Raw genomic sequence first — 24,242 nt, 5'->3', positions numbered from 1 at the left:
AAATGACAGAGAATGAACCAGCCGCAGCATCCATAGACGCATCAGAACTTGATAGCAGCGATATTACTTTCCAATGTGTTGAAATCTCTAACGTCACAGGCCGAAACAACGTTGACGCAGGATGACAGTCTAATGAAAGAGAGCAAATACATTGTATTCGACAGTTGTTTGATGGAAATTATAAGTATTCTAAAATGTGGGCATTCAGTTAGAGGGAAAGTATGTGGGAATCCATTGATTAATGTAACTCGTCAAATAAAAGGCAGTAACGTCAAAATAAATGCCGCCAGTCGATTAAATCATAGGTTCTCATGGTCTGCACAAACGATGCTGGGGAAAATGCCAGCAGGCAATCTACTGTGTGCAGCTGCATCACTTTTTAGTGGCTCCAGTTTTAGAAAGTTAGAGGCTTTCTTTCAGATTGTGGGACTCCATTTCATTTCTAAATTGTTGTACTACATATACCAACGTGATTATCTGTTTCCGGCCATTAGTGATGCTTGGAAAATTGAAAAATTGCCTCTAGCAAGTATATTCGAAGGGAAATATTTCAGGCTAGCCGGCGATGGACAGTGCGACAGCCCTGGATTTTCAGCCAAGTACTGTACCTACCACTTTCAGGACATGGATAGTAAGAAAATTGAGAGTTTGGTGGTCGTGCAGGTAACACAATGTACATCCTTAGTGGCCATGGAGAAACTAGGATTTATAAAATCAGTGGAATATCTACAATCAAGGGGAATGCACATCAACCTCATAGCCACGGACAGACACGTTTCAATTGCCAAGACAAAGAGAGCAGTTCCTGCTTAATAATCATCAATTTGACTTATGGCATCTTGCTAAATCAATCAGTAAGAAAATCTCGGCTGCAGGAAAAAGAAAACGTTTTGAAAGTATTTTGCAGTGGTCCCAGTCTATCACCAACCATCTTTGGTGGAGCTCAAAAACTTGTGAAGGGTCAGTGGAAATACTACTTGAAAATTGGCGGTCACTGATGCACCACTGTGCCAACGTTCACCGCTGCTCAGAAAACCTACATTTCCACCAATGTGAACATGACCCTTTGTCCCCAGAGGAGGCAAGGAAGAAGTGGTTGATTCCGTCTTCACCGACACACAAAGCCATTGGGAAGATTGTTTTCGACAAAACTATCAAGAGATTTGAGAGGACTGACAGAATTCTGTCACACAGGAGATTTGGAGGGGTTTCACAATATGTGCCTAAAGTACAGGCCAAAGCGCTTGCATTTTAGCTTTCGGGGCATGAAACATCGCACTCTACTAGCGGTCTTGGCCCATAACAGCAATGTCGGACGTGAACAATCTAGGACTAGGGGTAAAGTAAGGATGCCTCGCTACACTAAGGTGTTTTCAAAATGAAGTAAGCAATTGGCGATCAAACCAGTCTATGATGAAATGCAGTTCGACTTTGTGAAAGGCCTTATTGTAGCTGTGTTAGAGAAGCACAGATATGGAATTTTGGACGTTTCTGTGCAGAGCAGTGATCCATTGCCACCTAACATTGCAACTGTGCCATGTCCACCAGAAGCACAGCTGGTTGTGAATTACAAATCCCGGTTTAAATAATTGCAATACGATTGTCTTTTTGTAAATAAATGTTATTGTACAGTGTACCTGTAACCCTAACCCCTACCTTCACCATCATGGGTGGCGAACAAGCTGTGTGTCATCTTTGAATTCTCCTCATATATGAGTAGGTATATATTTTTTTTCTCATGTCTCATCTCATGTAAATGTAAATGCTTGCGCACTGTTAACGGAGGGGAGGCTTGCGTATTGCAAATAATAAAACAAACAAACAAACAATAAATCTCACATTTAACTCAACTCCTGTGGTACTTTATACTTTCCCTGACCTTTCGCCAAAAATTAAATGTCTCCATTTGGGCTGCAAAGCTCGCAGACAACGGGGACAAAATTTGGGGCCTTAGAATGCGCCAAGCGGGCCGTGGCATTTGGGAGAGAAGCCAGTTCGCATTTACACATCGTTGCGCACTACATAGAGGGATTCTAAACTTCAAGTCCTCACAGATGCCTTTACTACGGGATGTTGCAAATAAAGAATGTGAAGGACAGCGGCTATGATTTTCAGCTCGCGCCCAGAAGAGGCCCACAAGTCGCACTGGAAGTATAAGGGTCTATTGTTTTTTGACCTTGAGACAGGGACCATGCCGAAAGAACTTCATTTGAAGGGGGTGCGCAATAATGTAAGAGACGATAAGGCAGAAAATTCAGAAACTAGACCGAGTTTCATTTTAGTTCAGTATACGAAAAATCGTTGTCAAGAGCACGGTCCGATTTACAGACTGCATTACGCAGAGACACAATGGAAATTTGAAATATAATGTGAGTAAATCTTTAGACGCTTTTATACCGGAATGAAGAATTAATGAATGGATGCATGAATAAATGAATGAAGAGCTAGGAAAAGCTAGGAAAACGTGTTCGTAGTGGGCACATGGGCATGCAGGTCCACTGGTCTCACCGATCTCGGTCCTTGGCCCAGCCACTTTTCCCTGCACTGCCTACCTGCACTACGGGACTGTCTCTGTATCCTTCAGCCCCTTCTACCGGCATTTACCTTGCACTTGCCACCAGCTCGCCCTATTATTTATCTTGTATTCTACTAACCATGTACAACACTTTTACCCCCCTTCCCCATGCGTGATCTGAAAGACACCTGGCCTAGTAGGATCGTTGTCTGTCTGCCCTTGTTCCCCCCCCCGCCTCGTCGCGCCTTGAAACACTTGTGTATAGGCGCGTTACAAATGCCATATCATATCATTCCACACGCATGTAGACTAACTGTCGTTTCTCATTGTGTGGTGGCCTCGATTTATTTCGTTACTTTTGCATTGATTTTAGAGCCGAACATACTCCATTGAACTATCCTTGCAAGCAAATAGTTTCTGATCGGCCGCAATAAATAAAATGAGTAATATTAATGAAGATCGGCTGGCGAGACCAATTATAATTTTTTTGTTTTCATAACAGGTATTTGCTCCCCTTCTGCTACGGTCATCGGTTTGAGACACCGGCAGACGGATTTTTCAACAGACACCTGCAGCTTCGTGTGAACAACTGCAGCACGTTAACCATATTATGGGACGATCGCCAACGGCCCACATGCCCTTACGCTGTACTAGTGGCTAGAAGCAACATATCAACCTTTACGTTGGACTATTGCCTAGTTGATGGAACAGCCTTGCGGTTCACCGTGCTTCCAAAGTGCTTCTTTTAACGAAAAGCAACACCCTGTGTACCATAAAGGAACAGCGCGTGACTCAATATTAACTTAAACGGATTTGCGGACACAGATAAAAGAAAATAAATGGCTTTCGGAGTTCATATGGCAATTGCTGAATATTTTCTAAACATTTAATGTCAAATAAATGTACTTTACCAAATGTACCGTGTTGCTGTTTGATTTTAAAGTACAGTTTTATATTCCGAATTGTGGCGCGCTGTGTTGTGAGATGGTCTGTGTTGGTTTCCGGGTTCTGTGTGGAGTTGCGTAGAAGACGACTGGGCGCGTTTGCCTACGCAGCACAGAAACGTCATGGAGAGAGGCGGGGAATATGAATGTTTTGATAATGACAGGCTCAGGGGCGGGGGATTTGATTTAGTGCCGCAGAAGCAGGTCAGCCAGGGCGATGCGGCAAGTGATAGGATTATCACAAAATGGCGGCTCCCTGGTGCCCGTTTTCGCTTGCGTTTAATGGACGAAAACTCGGGTAAGGTCCATAGGAAAGTTTTCTAAAATCGAGCCACTTAGGCTTAAAAAAACATGGCCGACCCATAGGGACTAACATTTTTTACTGCACCATGCCTTTAAGACTACAGGTGTTGGCAGTAAACCAAATTGGTAGCAGTCTGTACCACCCAGATTTACCTGGTAGCTGTGGCTGAGCAGCCAGACTTCCCTCAAGAAGAGTTACAGTATATAGAGTATACAAGATAGGTACCAAAATACAGTAGCACAAGCAAACACGGACCAGAGCTTTTGGTATCAAGTATATAATTATTTATTTAAAGACACTTCGAAACACTCTAGCACTATTATTGTAAGCAAGTTCAAAAACAGTCACTATTAATATATATACATCCCTTATTCCTTATTAGACAAGTCTTAGTTAACACCACTTATTTCCAGACAGAGGTGAGCGCTTAACTAAAGATGGCACTCCAATAAGTTAAGAAAAAGGGAGGGAAAAGGCAGAAATTAGAAACAGCACACAACACAATACTTTAGAAGCACTCAGCAAGGCAGGAAAGTCAAAGTCTACTTGTGAGGAAAAAAGTTCAGAGGCCAGGCTCCCTCTTGGAGAGAGTAGAACACCAATGCGCCCAAGATCACACAGTTTAAAAGGCTTGGAGGGTCTTGCAGAGAGTTTAAAAAGGAATCAGTTCAGCTCAGAAAAGTTCAGTTAGCCAGCCTAGGGCCAACCCAAGTGGTAAGTTGAGGATTTAAGAGCCACCCCACACAGACCGTTGCGAGGGAGGCCAGGCGGAGACAGTACCTTGAAAGTGGAGAGAATCCTCCAGCGGGGGCAGTTGTTCCTGGCAGCAGGTGCAAGTCGCGGCGTCGTCCAGAGGAAGCGATGGTCTCGACGTGGAGGAAAGCTGAAGGTCGTTGCACTGCCAGGGAAGAAACCAGCCGCGGAGTTCTCTGGTAAAAAGGTACTACCCTTTTATTCGTGTTAGTGGAAAAACGTGGTATCCTCGTTGCCGGGGTGCTTGGCACAGGCAAGGCGACCACGAGATGATCCGGGAAGGCGAAAAGGCAGGCAAACTGGTTATCCCCACCAGTCAAAGGAAGAAGACTCTTCGGGATGAATATCTCCTCTGTCGTTGGAAGAAGTGGTGAGTCGGTTCAGCAGGGCTCCACCGGTGGTGTCGTCGTTGCAGGTCGGCTCAGCTTCTCCCTCTTCGGATTCTTTGGTCCTGTGGCGACGTCTGAAGTCCCAGTCCCCAAAGCCCTGCTTTTATGCAGAAAACCCCCATTCATCAGTCCTAGCTGTCACTCAAACATGCTAAGTGGTGAGCCGGGCGGCTCACCACTGGGCCAATCACACAAGAGTGCAACTTGAGTTGCCGAGGCAACTCAGTCCAGGGTGCCTAAACCCCCTCCCACACCCCCTGTGGTACCCAGACAGAGTGGCACCACTTTTGGAGGCTGTTTGTGGAGAAGCCAACCAAAAAGTGGAACAAAGGGCTCGACTGGGGTCACAGAAGCGAACACAAATGCCATTTTGGAACCGAGTTCTGGTAAAAAATACCAACCGGTGAATTAATATTAAATAAATAAACCAGCAGTATGTTTGAGGCTATGTTAAAATGTATTAGCCTCGAACAATGGGAAAATCCCATAGGAATATATTCGCGGTTGAATATAAAAAGTAGTATCCACTGCCACCAGCCAAAACTCGCTCAGGGGGGACTGGACAGTGCCCCCTCGAACAACAGAACCAGGGGCAATCAAATTGCCCCTACCAGTACGCCCACAATATGATGGTTTGTACTGGTTCTGTTCACAATTTAGGACTAGTAAAGCTAATGGTGACTTTACATGCCCTGGGAGACAGTAGTCAGTCCCAGGGTACGGAGTTGATGTTTGGGGGTCACTATGACACCCCTGTATTACGGCACGGAGGGTGCTGTGTAAAACACATACCAAAAACACATGAAGCCCTATGGAGTAAAAGATCCCATAGCCCATAAAACACATACAAAGTCAAAGGATATCTGAAATCATGTCTAAGATTGGGAGAAAAAAAGTCTCGCTCTTAGCAGGAGAAAAAAAATAAACCCCAAAAATCCAGCAAAGCTGCTGGGGGACTCACTAGGTTTGGGAAATTAGCCTTAACAGAGAATTCTCCCTAACAGCTGGCAAGGTAGAACTAGGGAGAGTCATGCAACTTTCTCAGTTAATAGCAATGGTTGGAAGGCTTGGGTATTATAAAGCAACCAAAGGATTAAGAGTGGTAGACATTCGCCTCCTTACTGTTGGTCAGAAGATACATTTCCCCCCCCCAATCTCAATGGAGTCGGTTACCAAACAAAAGAGGACTTGTTTGGGGTAGCAAAGTAAGAGACTGCCAACCTTCATGCAAAAAGAGATGGAAAGGACAGAGTACCTAAAACAGAGATGCTTTTCGGGAACACGCATCCGGTTATTAATGCTTACGAAATGCATGTGGCCGTGCCCAAATGTCTGCTTTAAAACCTCTTAAAAATAAATGGCATGTTTACGAATAGTCTGAATCATTACTGAAGTCGTCACAACACAATCCTGGGGTTCAAGAGTGGACTGGGAACCAAAAACGTCCTTGGTAATTATTTTCAAAGCAGACCGATAGTACTCTAGATGAGCGAAAGGATCGAGCCCAACTGCTGTGGTGGTTGAGGGGAGGGCGGGATGGGAGTGGAATCTTCTCTCAAGAAAATGGTATGTTAAAACTTGTATAAAAGCATGATATACGCCAGCTAGGGCATCCTGGTGATGCGGAGACTAGTAGGACACAAGATAGAAACTAGAAGAGGAGACTGTTGGGAGCATGCTGTAATGCCAAATGATCATGCCTCAGAGTGACAAGGGAACACTTATTCCAGAGCCGCACAGCAGCAATGGAAAAGGAGCGCCCCCAATGCGTGACTTCTTAAAGCGAGGGACGGATATACAACAGACCGCCGAAGAGCAGAGGCAGCGAGTAGGGAGGCAGAATTTTGCCTGTAAATACTGAGGCCCAGATTTATAGAAAGCCTGACTGACAATACACACGGCCTTGAAATGTACCTGGGGTACTGGAAGCCAGTGAAGCGAGGCTAGAAGGAAGGTGGGTGAAGTAAAGTGAGAGGCTCCCAGGGCAACCCTGGCTGCAGCATTCTGCAGAATCTGAAGGCCTTGGAGAAGGTAGGCTGGTTGTGCCAGATCGAGTGCGTTGCAGGAGTCCAGAGAGCCAGAGGTAAGGGCAGAGACTAACCAGAGGGCGAAGGTGGAGGGGCAGGGACGTTAGGCCCAGGCAAAGAGTCCGAAGTTTAAAATGGACGGCCTGTCAGACAGCACTCGGCTGTGCCTCCATGGATAGTGAAGCAGAAAGCTTCACTCCTACGTCCTGGACAACCATGCTGGGGTGAGGCGTGGGCCCAAGCTCGATGGACAAAAATCAGCAGATCAAAGTGGGGCATCTGCGGCCGACCTCCGTTTTGTCATCGCTAACACAGAGCGAGTTGCTGGCCATCCAAGTGTGGATTGCCCGCAAGTATGAGCGGCAGACGTAAGCGGTAGAGGGAAGGGCGAGATCAAGGTGCACCTGGATTCGAGTGTCATCCGCAAAAGAATAGCACTGAAACCCAAAAGAGCGAATCAGTTTGACTGAAGGCTTTGTATACTGTGAAGGCATCATGAAGCAAGACACAGACAACAGATTAAAAGTTCTTAATAAACTGGTACATTAAATCAAATGTCAGGATGGTAGAAGTCCCAACTTGCCCTATGCTAAGGTGGGTCCTTCCCTACCTGAACAAAACTAAGGAAAGTCTGAGTCAAAGAGTTCAATTTAAAAAGTCTGTCTAAAACCTATCCTTGCCCTCACAACTAAAGCTAAACAATGTTTAGGGATGTCAATAATAAAAGAAATGGTGATCAACACAAAGTGCTGAGCTTCTTCCAGCTCTTGGCTTCCTCTTCAGCTCCCCTTCCCCAAGTTCAAGAAAGTTCCATGCAGTCCTCAGGGTTTCCTTCCCCAAGTTCAAGGCAACACATTTCAAAAGAAAAAGGCGCAAGGCTTCATCCTCAAGACAGTACTTCCAGTTCATCAAGACTCGGGATTCCCTTCCCCAAGACTTTAACACAGCAACTTGTACTTGTGTCCGTCTTTTAATGTTCAACACACCACTAGGTTAACTTGACCCACGTACAGTGCTCCTTCTTGGTTTGTTTCACAATGTCTTTGGCGTTCACAATTTAGGGCTTTATGGTCTAGGCACAGTTGTCAGACCACACAATCCACCCATCACAGGTCACGCAACCAGGAACTCTAGGCTCTTTAGCCCACATAGGTTCTTCTGTATTTGCCCCGGTGTACATATTCACATTCACTTAGCTTTTCCTCTTGGCTTTATGTGCAGGCTCACACTCTCCTGGTTAGCCTCTTGGCTTTGCCATAACGCGTCACATATTTTGTCAGTCTTTGGCCTTGTCGCACAGTATCCATTCACAAAGTTCACTTTGTGGGGGTGTTATTTATGCCCCACCTTTCTGTTGCACTCTTTCATAGGTTGCTTTCAAAGGGGTATTCAATATGCACAATTTAACTTTGCTTCAGTTTTCATTCAATTCAGTATTTAATTTGATTCATAAGGCACTTTGTTACTTATTCATAGCCCCTAGGAGTGCCCCAGCTTCGAGTGACATTCCCTTGCACTCTGCGTTCCTCTCTGGCAGCTGCGCTGCTTCTCTTCTGCTTGGCCATTTGGCGGCCAGTCACTACGAGCCCCGCTCACACACCGGGTGCTTCCCTGCATATGCCACGAGTTCCGCTTCTCCTCCAAAGACGCGGACGGCATCCTTTCCCTTCTCCCTAGTTGCCAGCTCCAGCTTTTCTCTCCAGTCCATGGAGGCTCCCACACCTGCGGCAGTCGAAACAGCCCAACTCCCCCTCGGCTCCACAGGTCTTCTGGGATGTCTGCTGGTGTACTGGCTTCCTCTCACGACCCACCATGGCTGCCTCGTCACGAGAAGGGTCTCCTGCTGGTGTCTCCAACAATGTCTCCCAGTTGCCCTCTTTGCTGCTCTCTTGGTCTCCTTTTATACCCTTGGCGCCACTTGACAGGTTCCAGGTCTGGCCTCTCAATTTGACTTGCCTTACTGTAGTTAAAGGGACATGCCCGACCTTCAAAGTACTCTGCAGGCGTCTTCCTTGTCCCAGTACAAGAGTGGTAAAGGGAGTTACTGGTGTTTACTACTCCTAGTTGCCTCTTCCTCGTCGCAGTACAGTCATAGATAGAATGTGGGAAAATGAGGGGAGATGTTTTAGAGTAGACTCTAAAGTCCGGGGAAGGGCAAGGTTGGCCTTTTTCTGGTGCCTCTGGATTGGTAAAACCTCCCGTCATTTACTTGGTCAGAGGGACAGGGATCACAATGATCCATAACTGCCTCTGGGATAGAGGGTTCTTCCTGAAAGGGAAATGCGGAATACCGCGTCTCTCCAGAGGACATCTCATCCCCAATCCCCAAGGGCCCTCTACCCAGGTGATCATCCCTCACTTCACCGCCAGGGTCCAGATCCAAAAGCAATGGTCTTTCCCTGGCCAACCGAGGAGAGGATCCAGGGGGGGGTAGGAGTGAGGATGCCCTCTGGTTTCTCACAAGACACATTGAAAAGAAGAGAGGAAAGAGCAGAACCCCGAGGTACACCACAGGTGATCAGTATAGCAGATGACTTAAAACGAGAGAAAGAGGAATGTGAGCGGTCGTAAAGAAAGGAGCGAAACCTGTTGAGGACCTAGCCCGCAATGTCTGCCGAGGCGAGCCTGTCTAACAAGATGGTGTGGTTGACTGTCGTATGCAGCAAAGAGATCCCTTCCTGTAGCATGCAGAAGTCGGAAGCGGCTGCATAAGGCAGTGCGGCTTGATTGCCACATACGGCATAGGATCCTTTTCTCTAGTCCCCGGAGCAGAGAGCGTGTCGGCGTGCTGACCTGCAGGGAGTGCAGGGTTGTTTTTGTGCGGCGGCAGTGTTGTCCGCATGGCGCCTGGAGCTCGATGTTTCATCTTGGCTCAAGATCTTAGGGGGGCCCCCGTTGTGTGCCTGGCCGCAGCTCCTCTTCTGGCTGCTTTGTCGCGTTCTAGTGGGCGCCTTAGGCGGCACTCTTAGCTGCTCAGCGTGGATGCTGGCTCTGCCCTGCAACGTAAGATTTCTCTACAGCCCCACATACATCTCCGAGCGGCATCTGGGGGAGACTCCCAGGCAATTATACTGGGTTTCATGTTGAGTTTGCCTTAAGCTGTGACTATGCCTGTTTCTAGACTGCAATCTATGTCACTTAAAGACATGGTCACTGTCCGCTCTGTAGAAGCGGAATTAGGCTCCCCTCCGCAGCGTCTATCAATCAGATGAATGCGGGGGAGAGTGTAGGTTACCCACCATATCTCTCACCCTCATCCACCACGGACCATCAAATGAGAGGCAAACGTCTCTCAGAGGTGCTGGTCTTAAGTGCTAGGAGACTCCAAAAGGAACAGAATCTCCTTTGAGTTGCTATGCAATAGCAAACAACTTAATAGTACCACTAACACTAGTCTTAGTGATACCCCTCCGCCATCTTGTGCTTCTCCTGAACTTGCACACCTCTCTGAAGTGCTGCCTACTTTGGTGCATTTGAGTAAGCAAATAAGCAATAAGAGCCCAGTAAGTCTCAGCTGTGGGACAGTTGCTTCTACTGCTCCCTCTAACTGGACGATCTACAAGGACCAGTTATTGTAAGATCTTGGGCCATGCCATAATATGGAGGACTTGCTCTCCTGGGTCAAGGTAACAATGGAATCTAGCTGAGTCTCTGCGGACCATTCCACTAACTGACGAGGACATCAGGACAGGAAAGTCTCCCGGACATACAGAAAATCACCAAAGAACTCAGACGGATACGGTTGCTGCCCCGCACCTGACATTTCCCTCACAGAAGAAGGGAGCAGCTGCCATCATTAGCCCTGGCCCTAAAGTCCTATTAAATGGTGTTTCACTGGTTACCAGGCCGGTGGTACCATCGACAAATGCACCACATAGCAATTTGCATCTTAAAAAATCTAAAATGGCAAACATCAGCGACTCCACTTTTTTGCTCTTGACTCAAGAAACTTCTTAATAACCAACGTAGTGAAACCAACTCACTGTGAAATTAGGGAGGCCCTAAAAGACATAATCCAAGCTTGGCTCAACATAAAAGTTGTTCCCAATTGTGTTAGACCAGCTGACTTTAGGCTTCTTCGAAGAATTCAAATTAAGGACTGGTGTAGTGAGGATAATACTGACTGTATAGTGGTGGGATGTGGATCAAGTAGGTTACCTTAGTTTCTACAGAGTTTCGATAATTTGAACCACACATCAACTTCAAAGATGAATATTGTATTGAATTGATCGCTCAGATATAGCCATTTTTTATTGGTTCTCTTCACCAAAGCTGGAATGTTTTTCGGTTAGAAATAGCGCCCTTTGTATGTTTTTTTGTTGTTCATGATTTTATGTATTGTGCGTCTTGTTGCGCCATAATGCCTCAGGGTCTGTTGTGCGCGGTATAAATAAATATAAATAATATCAGCACACTGACGCCCACCCAGATCAGCGACCTGGGCCAGGTAGTCTACAGGGGAGACCAACACAGACTGTGCCCCGACTGGGACAAAAACCAGGTGGAAAGGGATCAAGGAATCCAGAGTTGTCCAGAAAGGAACGCAGAAAAAGAGGTAACCAGAGCCTCCAGAAGTTTCATGGGAAAGGAAAGAAGAGAGATGGGCCAAAAATTAGAAAGTAGCAGAGGGTCCAAGTGAGGTTTCTTGAGAATAGGCATAACCAAAGAGTGCTAAAGAATCAAAGGAAGCCGACTACAGGAAAAAGATGTGTTGAATACCAAGGTCGGAGAAGAAGAAATAGAAGGGATGACCTCTTTAAGAATGGCGAATGGAATAGAGTCCGATCCTTGGGGGGGGGGGGGGGGAGGATGACATCCGAGTCCTGGAAACTGGGAAATGTGTGCCAAACCGAGCGGGTGGTATGCCCAAGTCCAAGATCTTCCAACGGATGGCTACGATCTCATCCTGAAAAAGAAGAGAGTGAGTGGCACAGTTCTTGGAATGACAAAACCGGATTAGAAGGAGGGGCTGATGAAAGCGATTGAACCAATTTAAACAGTTTGCAAGGCAAATTTACCGCTATTCGACTCGGGAGGTGTAGTGGGGCATTTAGTATTACGATTGGCTTTGTGGTAGGCAGTAAAGGCTTCACGGAGCGACAGGCGGGCAAGGGTACAGTAAGAAAATACACCACTTATGTTCTGCCTGCCCCGGTAGAAGCTGGAGAGCAATAAGCTCTCCAGCTCCGTAAACCACGGTTTGGAATGACAACACTGAGGCTTAACTGGTTTGAGGGGAACCACTAAACCAGTTGTAGAAGTTAGTGCGGCAGAAAAGGATGCAAGGTTAGGAGAGCTACAGGAGGCCAAAGAGCCATTGATGTTGGTCTAAATCGTGAACTGCAAAGCACTTTTGTCCATTTAAAAAGGTACTGCGAAGGTGACTGGAGCTCTAAGCATTTACCAGCTGCTTCTTGTGGGAAAATAAAACAAAATCTATGCAATCGGCACAAAGTTCTCAGGTGGAATAAAAACAGTAGCAAGAGGCCTGCCTTGATTTGCTGATTAAGAGTCAGTCAAGAGCCAATTATCACCCCTAAATTTCATGCAGTGGCTGCCACTGATGGAGATGTCCTAAAGGCTGATGGCCAGACATGCCTGTTTTGCAGCTAAGCAGGAAATGGATGCAGTGTTTCCACATACCACTTCAGTTTAAGTAGCATTACATTTAAGAGGTTAATCGAGAAGCCACCCTTTTCCATGCAAGAACCGAAACAAATAAAAGACGATGGACCTAGGCCATCATCCAACCAAAAGAACATCATGTCCGATATCCACAGACATTTAAACGTGAGGCCAAAGGAGCAAATCAAATCGGCTCATGCCCTCAACTAATGGTTAATAAGAGGACCAAGTAAGAATCCTTGAGAGACTCCACAATAAACAGGCACTGGATCAGATTCAAAGAGCAAATAGAAAAAGGATTGGAGCCATGCCAACATGTCCCCAATTCCAATTCTGAATAAACAGGCCAGCATAGTTGGATGGTCAATGTGTCAAAGGCTGCAGAGAGATCCAAAAGTACATCATTGCCACCATCCACACTCATTCTTAAGTTGTTCCGCACAGACATTACAACAGATTCTGTAATTCTACCAGGGTGAAAGCTGGCCTGCAAATCGTCCAAAACTGAGAAATTCTCCAGCAAAGTCTGGAGCTGCAAGGTGATGATACACCCCATTAGCTTAGCTGGATTTGGGAGCTGGGCGATAGGGCAAATGATGCACAGATCATATTAATCTAATCAAAGGAGATGTTTGAAATAGAGTTGTTGCGACTACTGCCAACTTACGTTTACAGGGAACAGAGCCATAAGTAAATGAGGAATTGCTGATTGTACATAGTTCTGGGGCAATTCTAGTGGTCAGGTATCCTGAAGGTATCCCGAGGGCAACAGTCGGTCAGCGGGATGCTGTTATCTTCCTGTGGCCTGTTAGCAATGGACTGGTATGCACAAGAGAAATTTCTTGATACACAGGAAGATATTGTATGCATCACAAATTATGTAGTCAAAACCGATTGAATATTCCCCATCTGCCTAGGGAAAAGAAAAATGCAACCAATTGATTGCACAGAGATTGCAAAGGAATTGTTGGACAGGAATTGTTCTAGAGGTACATAGTTTGAAAGTTTTAAATAGGTCTCGTGTTAACATTGGAAGTTGTTAACATGCCGTTAAAGTACTAGCTCACTTTATTAAGCGCACTGAAACTCAATAGCTCTATTCTCTGCAGAATTCCTATGTTAACTTTGCTTAGCTTTACAGAGAGATGGTCTTGCTTCAGTTCCTCCGAGTAGCAGGGATCTTTAGCAGTCTTTTGCAAGACTGGGGCATCAATAGCCCCTGAATGAAGTACATTAGAGAAGGAGGAATAAGTGATTATTGGCTTCATACAAGGTCCCCATATATCAACAAGACCTAAATGAGTTTTTCTTTCGGATCTGGACATTGCATCTGTGTGCACCGAAGAGTGGGCGTACCTGTCTTCTATGGAAGTCCAGTTCAAGTTTAATCCATCCAAAAGAAAGATTTTACCTTCACTGAAGGCTGCTATATCAGCTAGGAAGATGCACAAGCAATAGTCTTGGCAGTATTTGGCACTTACACCATCGCCACTGTCGAGCGCTACCATGTCCCTTTAACAATTGGGTTTGATGTTGCAGGAGAGGTCAACTGAACTAAATGTTCCTGTGGACCGCCACAGACACTTTGAAAGTTTTGTTCGGAGCAGTGATGTGCCAGATCGGAAAAAGTACTAGTTTCCAAGTTTTCCCTGACAAGAGCCAGAGTAAATTGGTTGGCTATAAACGGAGGGTATTGGGAGTTCAGTTGAAGTCCACACCTTAGTCCCTTGACATTCCAGGACAGTCCATTAATCATAGTGCACTATAAAGGTTTGATAAAAAATGTGAATTACTGGACTATACAAATCTCCTGTTTGTGGGGTGGTGGGCGCGGATGGACCCAGCACAATGATAGGATTGAAGTACCACATACATTCCAGCATGTCCCATTCCTTTAGGGGGATTTAAGTCCACTCCTGGATTTAACTTAGCACTCCACGACATGCAGTTCTGCATTTCCCCCATTATAAACAAGACTACAGGTCCCAGAATGCAACGCTAAAACTAGGAGTGGACTAGGTGATCTCAAATGGAATGGGGATTGTTGGCATGTATGATATAAAACCCAAGAAGAGAACCATGTATCAATACATTATTAAATACCACACCCTTCCCCCGACCAGGCCTAAAAGGGAATGTGACCAGAGTTCACATCAGTAATTAATTAATACGCTATGTCTGGGAACACAGAACAATGAAACCAATTAAAGAACGTTAGAGTATGCATTGTGTGTATAGAGACACCACGGGTAATTAACCCGGTCAGCAAACTACCCAAAAATTGTTGTATCTTTGCGCCATGTGCCTTATGTGAGCATGGACTGCTTCAATCAAAAAGGGTAGGGTGGAGGGTGTAAAAACAAATATGGAAAGGGGCAGTGAAGCAAGCAAGTAATGTGAAGGCATCATGAAGTAAGACACAGACAACAGATTCACTTTTCTAAAATAGAGCTTTTTATTTCTCAAATGTGAGGATGGAGTAAGGCCTACCTTGCCCTATGCGAAGGTGGGATTTCCCTACCTAAAGAAACTAAGGATAATCTGTGTCGAAAAGTTTAACTCAAAAGTCAGTCGGTGTCCAAAATCTATGCTTGCCCTCACAACTAAATCTATACAATGTGTAGGGATGTCAGCAACCAAACAAACAGTGTTCAAAGTAAAGTTCTTCCAGCTCCTGGTTTGTTTTCAGCTTCTTCCTCAGATTCAAAACAGTTCCACAAAAGGGTTGTGGGTTCCCGTCCCCAAGTTCAACACAGTTCACAGTAAATTCAACCTTGTCAGCTTTCAGTTTGAATGGTATTATTTTCGACTTCGAACCGTTCGCTTGGCTCTCCTTACTCACTTCCACACTGATGAAACAAAGCAACTTCAATCTCCTTGTTTTCCTTGGCTCACTCCAAGTAGGGGTTACTCTCTCTAGGCGCAGTTGGCAGACCACATGGTCCACCCATCACAAGTCACGCAGTTGATAACCCATGGCACTTTAAAATGTTCACCGATTCTCATTGGACTACTTTCCTACGATAGGTTTCCTTTCTGCACTTGTGACATTAGTCCATTTGCACTCTTGTTTCTTCTTGGCAGTCTCTTGATTCTGCCAACACGTGCCTTTCACACACTTTACTTTGCTGTGTTTACTCCCGATTATCACTTTGCTTGCACACTAACCAATAGTGCTGCTTTTTTGCCTTTCATGTGCTTCACCAATTCTCATTGCTGGATTTCACTTGGCGTTTCACTTTGACATTCTTAATCTAAAAATGCTTTTTCCTTAATTTCACTCTGTTAGTAAATACACATCACTTTCTCTCCATTCGTGCAATATTTTCTTTTCACTTGTGCATAACATTTCTTTAGTTCGGCATTCAAGATTTGTTAAGTGCTTGATAAATAACTCTCTCGACACTGAATAATGTCCATCGGGTCTCCAACCCCATTTACTATATGCATTAATATATTCGGCTCCTTCTTTGGCCCATTTCCTCGGTCCGAGTGCTCTCTCCCAGTCACTCACTGGTATGCGGCAGCTACTCCGGGTGCTTGCGCGATCCTCTTCTGCTTTCGCTCGCTCCCCACTCTCACATCGGGAGCACCAGTGAATCGTGCTCACCTCTTCTGGCCGTTCCTTGTTGCCTCCTGCAGTGAAGTGGAAGCTTCTGTATTCCCTCCAGCTCCAGCTGGGGACACACAGCTCGGAGCTCTTCAGTGATCTGCACTCTCTCATGGCTCTATTCAGCCTCAGAACCTTCCTGCTCTCCTGCAAATGCTGGTGTCCTTTTCTTTGCCTTATTCGCTCCAGCCTGCTCCATGGCGCCCTGGCTTCTCAGGCAGTCCCCTCTCTCACTCACGTGGGTCAGATCCTTTTATATGCACCTGTAGCCTCTTAAGGGGTTGCAGGTGCAAGTCCTATGCCGGACTACAGTTAACTATCATTGGGAATTGTGTTCTTGTCCCAGTCGCCTCTTCATTGTCCCAGTCTTAAAGGGACCTGAATGGGATGTATGTGGAATGTGTGACCATGGGGAAGAATGGCAATAACCTATGAAGGTTGGGGGAGGGTAGGAGGTACTTTGATAAGGGAAAGAGGGATACAATGCCTCACCTAAAGGCACCTTTCCTCCACTCACCAAGGTCCCTCCACCCAGGTGATTCTCCCTCGCATATCCACCCCTAGGGTCGACATCCAAAAGGGGTGGCCCTTTCCGGGCCACCTGAGAGGAAGATCTGAGGGGAATAGATGGGAGGATGCCGTTAGGTTCCTCACAGTAAATCAATAATTCAAGTTATACATTTAATATTGGTTCCTGGAAGTACAGATCATTAAATGAGAGATGGAGTTCCAGTACAAAGAAACAAGGGAACCAGATGTTGGATACATGAATATGAGGAGGTCAGATCTTAGGACAGTTGAACAAGTAAGGCAATGGAGCGGCCACTCATTGGTAGCCACCCTCTTCCTTGTAGATTTCTGCCTTGTAGTGAACAATTTCCTTTTCCAGGCACCCATAACAGTTGTCTAGCTTTACGATCACATAACATTATTTGGGGGTAGTGATGGGGAGTTTGGGGCGATACAGGTAAAACTGCAAACCAAAAGGATACGGCCACGTATTGCCGAATTGGTATTTGTTCATCACAGGGGCAACTTCTTTTAAGAGTGGTTTCATCTAGGTCATTATAGAGATTACCAGAGTAACAGCAAAACAAGGGAGCCTGGCAGTGTACTAAGAATATGCTATTCAATGGAGAATGAGACCAATTTTACATCTTGGACATGTGCCTCAGCATCCCGAGAGTTTCCTCACACAAGCTTGAGCAACAGCAACGTCCTTTGAGGTGGAGAAACAGAATCTACTCAAATGGCTCCTGGATCCAGCTGAGGATATTCATTCCTACCAAATGGTCTCTCAGGTTCTTTATGTTAAAGGTTCTTGTACCGTGCACTGTTGCCAACTGCATGGTCTCCTGGTGCTCTGGCAGATCTGCAATGCAAGGAGGTTGGCGCGATTTGTTAGTCGGATTGAGCGGGAGAAGAGCAAGCGAGCTGTGATGTTCTGTTGGCAGCTGTGCAGTTGGCAGCTTCGGTCACAAAACATAGGTGGCGTTTTCAGTTGGTCGGCGTAATGTGGTGCAGAGGTGAAATTGCGCATGGTTTGTTTCCTTGTCGGGATGTGAAGTGCATGCGGTTTGTGGTGTTGTAGAGGTATGGTTGTGTTTAGTTCAGAGTTTGAGAAGGCGTCTGCAGAGGTGGGAGTTTTTAGTATAGTTAGTGGCAATATATTTCCTACCCCTGATATTCAGACTAAATGCAACCCATATTCCTCCCCCTGTTAATTCTAGTGCAAAGCAATTACCACCCCCCCCAAATTCCTCCAGGAGAGACGTGTTCCCTGTAGCCCGAACTCTGCGCGTCGCACGCTTACTGCCCCCACCCCCTTTCCCTTATTTGTGATGCATTTTGCACCCTTGGCACATCTCCCTCCCCTGTTCGTCCATCCCAGTGAGGGACGATTCCCACCTTCAGCACTCTATCAAGGTAAGATACACTTCTGGTCTCCAGGCGCCCCTCCCATTCCCAGCCCTCCACCCCGGTGTGACACACTCTGCACCTTTAATGAATAAACTGGGTGTGTTACAATTCCTGCTCCCATCAGTCTATTAGGTTTGATGCTTTTTCCAATCCCAATGAATCCATCTTGATTGACCCAGCATGATGCAGAAGTTATATAGTGTTGGTTTCCTGACACAGCAGGGGTATAAGGCTTAGCTATATAAGACTGGATGCTGAAAATGGCTAACCTGCACATACATGCTAAGTGCAAGAGTGCTTGATTTACACAAACAGTGTGTATGCTGGATAAGGCCGGGCCATGTGGGTAGGTTAAATGTCTATAGGAGTATGGTATCCAGTTATTCAAATAGTGGTTATCACCCCCCCCCCCGCTATGTCGCAGATCCCCATTTTTTACATTCTCTTGATGAGGGTCTTGTGGTTGACTGTCAAATGCTGCCGGGAGGTCGAGTAGTATCAGTGCTGAGTCTGCGTTGGTCTTTAGGTCGTCCCATACAGAGAGTAGTGCCATCTGCTGTTATGGTTCTGCAGCCTACTTGTGCCTGGTCCAACAGTGTTGTCATTTTCAACGTGTTCCAGTATTTGTTTGTAGTGTGAAGGCAAGATGCAGACAGACTTAAAGTTCAAACAAAAGATATTCATTAACTTAAACGTCGGGATGGTAGAAGGCCTAACTTGCCCTACATTGAGGTGGGATTTCCCTACCTGAACGAAACTAAGGAAAGTCTGAGTCAAAGAGTTTGACTTAAAGTCTGTCTATGTCAAAACCTATGCTTGCCCTCACAACTAAAGTTAAACAACGTTTAGGGATGTCAATAATCAAAGAAATTGGGATTAACAAAGTTCTGAGCTTCAACCTGCTCTTACCTTTCTTCTCAGCTCCCCTTCCCCAAATTCAAGAAAGTTCCATAAAAGTCTCAAGATTACCTTTCTCACGTTCAAGGTAACAGTTACACACACTCCTCAGGGTTCCCTTCCCCAAGTTCCAAGCAACACAGTACAAAAGAAAAGGGTCTTGAGACTCTGTTCTCAAGACAATATTTGCAGTTCCATAAATATCAGGGTTCCCTCCCCAAGACTTTAACTCAGCCACTCTGATTAGTTTGTCTTTTCAAAACAAATGTAACGCAACTCTAGGTCACCCTGACCCTCCTTCTGGATGTCATCACCAGTTCATTTGCAGTGTTCCTCCTTGGTTAATTTCACTGTTTTTGGTTCTCATAATTCAGGGCTCACTTATCTAGGCGCAGTGGTCAGACCACACAGTCCACCAATCACAGGTCACGCAACCAGGATCCCTAGGCTCTTCAGCCCACATAGGTTGCTCTCTGTACCTGCCCTGTGTCCAGAGTCATTCACTTAGCTCCTCTTTGTTGCCCTTTTGGCTTTATATGTAGGTTTACACTCTTCTGGTTCCTTCTAGTTAGCCTCTTTGCTTTGCCACAACGTGTGCCACACCTCTTGCTCGTCTTTGGCCTTGCCACACTGCATCCTTTCGTAAGGTTCACTTTCAGGTGGTCTTTTCCCTGCCTCACCTTTCTATGGCAATCTTTCACATTTGCGCTCTTTTCCGTGTGTTACTTCACATGTGCACTTTCCCCTTGGCTGTCATCTGCCCATTTGCTTTACCCATAAAGTTGTGTTCAATTTAATATTCAATAGGTTTAAATTCAAATCTTCATCCATTTCGAAATATATATATATATACACACATATATATATATATATATATATAATACATTACTCACCCTAATCTTATTTCTGATGCTTGTATCGGCTTCGATTCACATGCTATGCATAGGCCCACATCTAGTGGAAGCTGCAGAGTATTACAGTTGATGTCGACAAGGATGTGCCAGTAATACTATCTCTAGTGTGACATCCACTGTACCCATGACCTTCACGCATCGAGTTCCCTCAGATTGTCTGGTTTCTGACATGAGGTAGCATGAAGTGTATAGTGAGTACAGGTGTATCCAAGCAGATAAATATAACATCTATGCACCTTCTCTCAGGGTAGGAAGGGTGGGCGCATGTGAATCTAAGCAGATACAAGCATCAGAAATACGATTAAGGTGAGTAATGTATCCCTTCTGAGGCTTGTGGAATCTGCTTAGATCAAATGCTATGCATAGATTAGTGTATGTAACTGGAGGGTCGTCTCATAAACAAGTGGAAGGACTTAAGAGCTAATGATACTTGAAACAAGAGTCAGAGAAAAGGCATTATTTATTTCTGAAACTGGGTTAATTTATTGCCGGCTCCTAGAAAAAAGGGACCTAGTCGTTGGTCAATGTCTAGAAACGGATCGAATTATGGACGGGATTGGTGGAATGAAGCCCTCAAAATGATGTAGTCCCGTGACGTTTCGGCGGAAAGCCTTCTTCATGGGCCTCGACTTTGTCTCCCCTATGTGAGAAACAAAGGATAAGAGAAAAAGAGAGGGGCTTAAATTGTTGTAGAGCTCATCTAGAAGGATTAAATCTGATGCTAGTAATACTGGCATGCAATAAAATCTAATTGGGACCATGTGGGTGAACAATGGTGTCATTGTTCACTGGCTTGCTGGCACTTGGTTACTGACCTGGACGGAAGTCGGAGAGTAATGTTGGCAGGGAGCTGGGAGTGATGTGTAGCGGACCTCTTCAAACTGTTGGAGGAGGTTCCTGCAGATAGGTAGCTGGTGTGCTGGATGCACTAAGGTATGGGGGAAATTTTAAAAAACATATGTATAGGCAAATGAGTATAACTAGAAATGGTAATAATCACTAATGTATAGTGGTGTGCCTGACTAGAAAAAAATGGCATAAAAGTACCTGTAAGCACAGTCTTGCAGCCGCTTGGAGATTCTTGGCTGTGCACAGTTGGGAAAATCCCTTTGAAGGATGCTTGTAGATGGCGATCAGGCGGTGGCCCAGGTGTTTGTGGGGCTCCCAGGTTTCTGGGGTCTGAATTTAGCCGTGCCTTGGTGTGGCTGCAGGACCCTAGAGTAGGAAACCAGGGCAAAGTTTAAAAGAAGACGCTAAAAAATTGTTTTTACGCTTATAAAGTTTCTGAAAGCAGGGGGCGAAAGGCGCCAGCCCATGCTGCGTTAGTCCGAATCGTAGTGGAAAGGTGGAGCTATAAGCACGGATGGCTTCCGTGGCGGGGGCGATTAACCCCCGGCTTCCACGTAGCTAGCCCTGCAGGGCCCTCATACCTGCGTGTCCAGAAATGAGTCAATCGCTTTCTTGGGCTGCGGATGCAGACTGCGAGAGCCGGCGTAGGTACAGTGAAAAACAGAGCTGTGTCTCGGGTGCGCACAGCGCAGGTGTGGAGTGTCTGAGTCCCTGCGTATGCGCGATCAGTGCAGGCCCGGGGGTGGCATGGTAACCGTTCAGTTTGTACGGGGCGCAATATTTCTTAAAGGAAAAGGAAAAGGATGGACAAAGAGCCTCTATCCTGTGGACTGCAATTAGGGCTGTTGGACAAGGGGAGCGTGTAAGTAGAGAGCACAGATGTCAAGAACCCATATGCTAGTGGATTCGTATGGAGTGAATGGTAAAGCAGTGTGTTGCCGCGATGGCTGTGTGCTTCGTATTGTACACAAAATGAACAGTGACACAAGCATTGCGAACCTCAGAGTTATTGTGCACAGCATAAATTGGTTTGCATATGATGATACAGTATATATATATATATGCATATTCACGGGTGATACCAAGTAAAAGGGAATAATAGCACATGCAGAAAAGACAAAGTTGGCACAAGATGTAACACATTGCAAATACACACTTCTTGTGCACAACATTAATTGATTTGCATGAAATGATTGCGTGTACATTTTCACGAGTTGTACGTAAGAAAGCACATTGCTAATTAGTGCTCCACTGTATAAAAGATGCGAAGCACCTGACATCAGGAGGAGATGTGTATTTGTGCAGTACTACAGCCTGAGTTACTGGCAGGTGTTGAGGGCACACCTGGCATATTGCTTAAGTACAACAAAACAATCAGCTGTCCTATTCATGTCCTATTCATGTGAGGGCATAGATGTAGTAGGTCCCCCAAGTTATTGGTTGGAAGGGTAGGGACTAAGATCATCTGAAGGTGGTTGGCATGGCCTCGTTGAGACCCTTAGTGGTGGCTTTAAGTTTAAAAATCCACCAGGATTCCTTATGGTTCAGCGCATTGGATGCATTGGTGGTATTGACTACTGTATCTACAATCCACTAGTGTATATCGTCCGCACTGTGTTGATACTCCATATAGTGCGAGACTAATGGTACTGTGTGGACTCGACATCGAATCCTAGAGCGATGTTCGCCAATCCTTTTGTTGAATTGCCTCCGAGTCTGGCCAACATATCGGAGTCCGCAAGGACATTCGATGATGTAGACCACATTTGTAGTTTTACAATTTGAGAAATGTTTGATCTTCCATTCCTTTCCTTCAATTTGGAATGATGTTTTCCTGTTGAACCTGCACACATTACATGTACCAGATGGGTGATGGCCCACTAGTTCCCGCATATTCCAAAGTCTGGTCCTTTGGGATTTTTTTATCAAGCCTTGCATGGGTCAGCATGTCCTTAAGATTCTTGCCCCGCTTGAGTGCCATTCTCGGGGTTGGTTCATTCGGGAGGCTCAGTTGTACCAAGGGACAACATTTCTTGATGATGGCCTTGAGTTTAGTTGTATTTGGGCCAAAGGTAGTCACACATGTCATCAGTTGTTGGCTATCCATATTTCGTATTTTGGGGGCAAGTAAGGTTTCACGTGGAGCATATTGTGCTCGCTTGGTAGTATTACGAACTAATTTTTAGGGCAGCCTCTGCTGAGTAGTTTGTTTTTCAAGATGCTGGCATGTTCTTTGTATAGTTCAAGTTCAGTGCAATTGCGTCTGAGCTGTAAGAATTGACCAAATGGTAGATTGTTTCTGAGATTACTGGGATGATTGCTCCTATAGTGCAAGAGGGTATTTCTATCGGTTTCTTTCCTATATAGGGAGCAGATCGATTTTTCTTTGGCACCAATTTCCAAGTCCAGGAAGTTAACATTCTGGTTGCTTTTGCAGAGTGTAAATTGGATTTCTTCTGTTTGTTCATTCGCCCAATGTAAAAAGTTCTCTACTGGGGTATCATTGTCCTGCCATATAAAGATGATATCATCGATAAAGCGGTACCAGTGAGAGATCTTGTCTTTGAATGGGTTATTAATGCTGAGGATATGTTGTTCGTATTCAGACATAAAAATAATAGCCAGACTGGGGGCAAAGGCCGCTCCCATTGCGGTCCCGCTCACTTGGAGATAAAAGATCTCATCAAATGAAAAAAAGTTGTTAGTCAGGGCCAATTCCAACAGTTCCACAATAAAGTTGACTGGGACCCTCTTTTGTGTCATATGTTGTGTGAGATGGTGACATATACATTCCAAGGCAGCGTCTTGCGGGATGCTAGTGTAAAGGCTGGCGATATCCATGGTGACCAAAACTTCCCTTGTTGGGTGGATGGTCAGGTTTTCAAAAATGGCAATTGTGGCCATAGTGTCCCTCAGGTAAATCGGGGTTTCCCGACTCAAAAGGTTTAAGAAAGTGGTCGACAAACTTGCAGATTGGTTCAAGAATGGACCCACAGCCCACAACTATGGGTCTGCCTGGGGGATCCTGTTGGTTTTTGTGAATTTTAGGTAGGGCGTAAAATGCCGGGGTTCTGCCCTCCGAGGTGTTGAGGAAGGTTTCCTGCTTGTCTGATATCCACCCTCGCTCGAAGGCTAATTTAGTTGCTTCCTGTATTTTGACCCTAATTTCCATTGTAGGATCTTTTAGTTTTTTGTAATTGGTACGGACATCGAGAAGATTTCTTACCATGTCCTTGTATTGGATGAAATTCTGTACTACTATGCCCCCACCCTTATCGGCCATCTTGATGACTATTTGGTTGTTGGGAGAAAGGTTCTTGAGGGCTTTGTGTTCATCTTTAGTCAAGTTGTATCTTGTTTTTGTTGTTGTATCCTGTAATTTGGAAAGTTCTTTTCTGACGCATTTTCAAAGGTTATGATGGAAGGCGCAATCTCATTTTCTCTTGGACTAAAGTTGGAGGGGACTCTCAATCCCGAGTCTTCATCTTGTTGCAT

The 24,242-nt window shown here is 45.5% G+C and overlaps 1 protein-coding gene across 1 annotated transcript in view; it reads right to left on the bottom strand.

Moving 5' to 3' along the window:
* The window catches only part of COX20 (cytochrome c oxidase assembly factor COX20), a gene marked incomplete at its 5' end in the record, with an annotated part of 328,320 nt that overhangs the window by 172,803 nt on the left and 131,275 nt on the right, over nucleotides 1-24,242 (bottom strand). The window contains 2 exons of the mRNA XM_069608008.1: nucleotides 20,714-20,826; nucleotides 20,946-21,113. Coding sequence (XP_069464109.1) covers nucleotides 20,714-20,826; nucleotides 20,946-21,113 — 281 coding nt within the window. The remainder of the gene's footprint in view (nucleotides 1-20,713; nucleotides 20,827-20,945; nucleotides 21,114-24,242) is intronic.

This window comes from Ambystoma mexicanum, chromosome 4q (genome assembly GCF_040938575.1).
Source record: "Ambystoma mexicanum isolate Mex_15411 chromosome 4q, UKY_AmexF1_1, whole genome shotgun sequence".
NCBI lineage: Eukaryota > Metazoa > Chordata > Amphibia > Caudata > Ambystomatidae > Ambystoma > Ambystoma mexicanum.
This window is presented reverse-complemented; position numbering and strand designations above follow the sequence as displayed.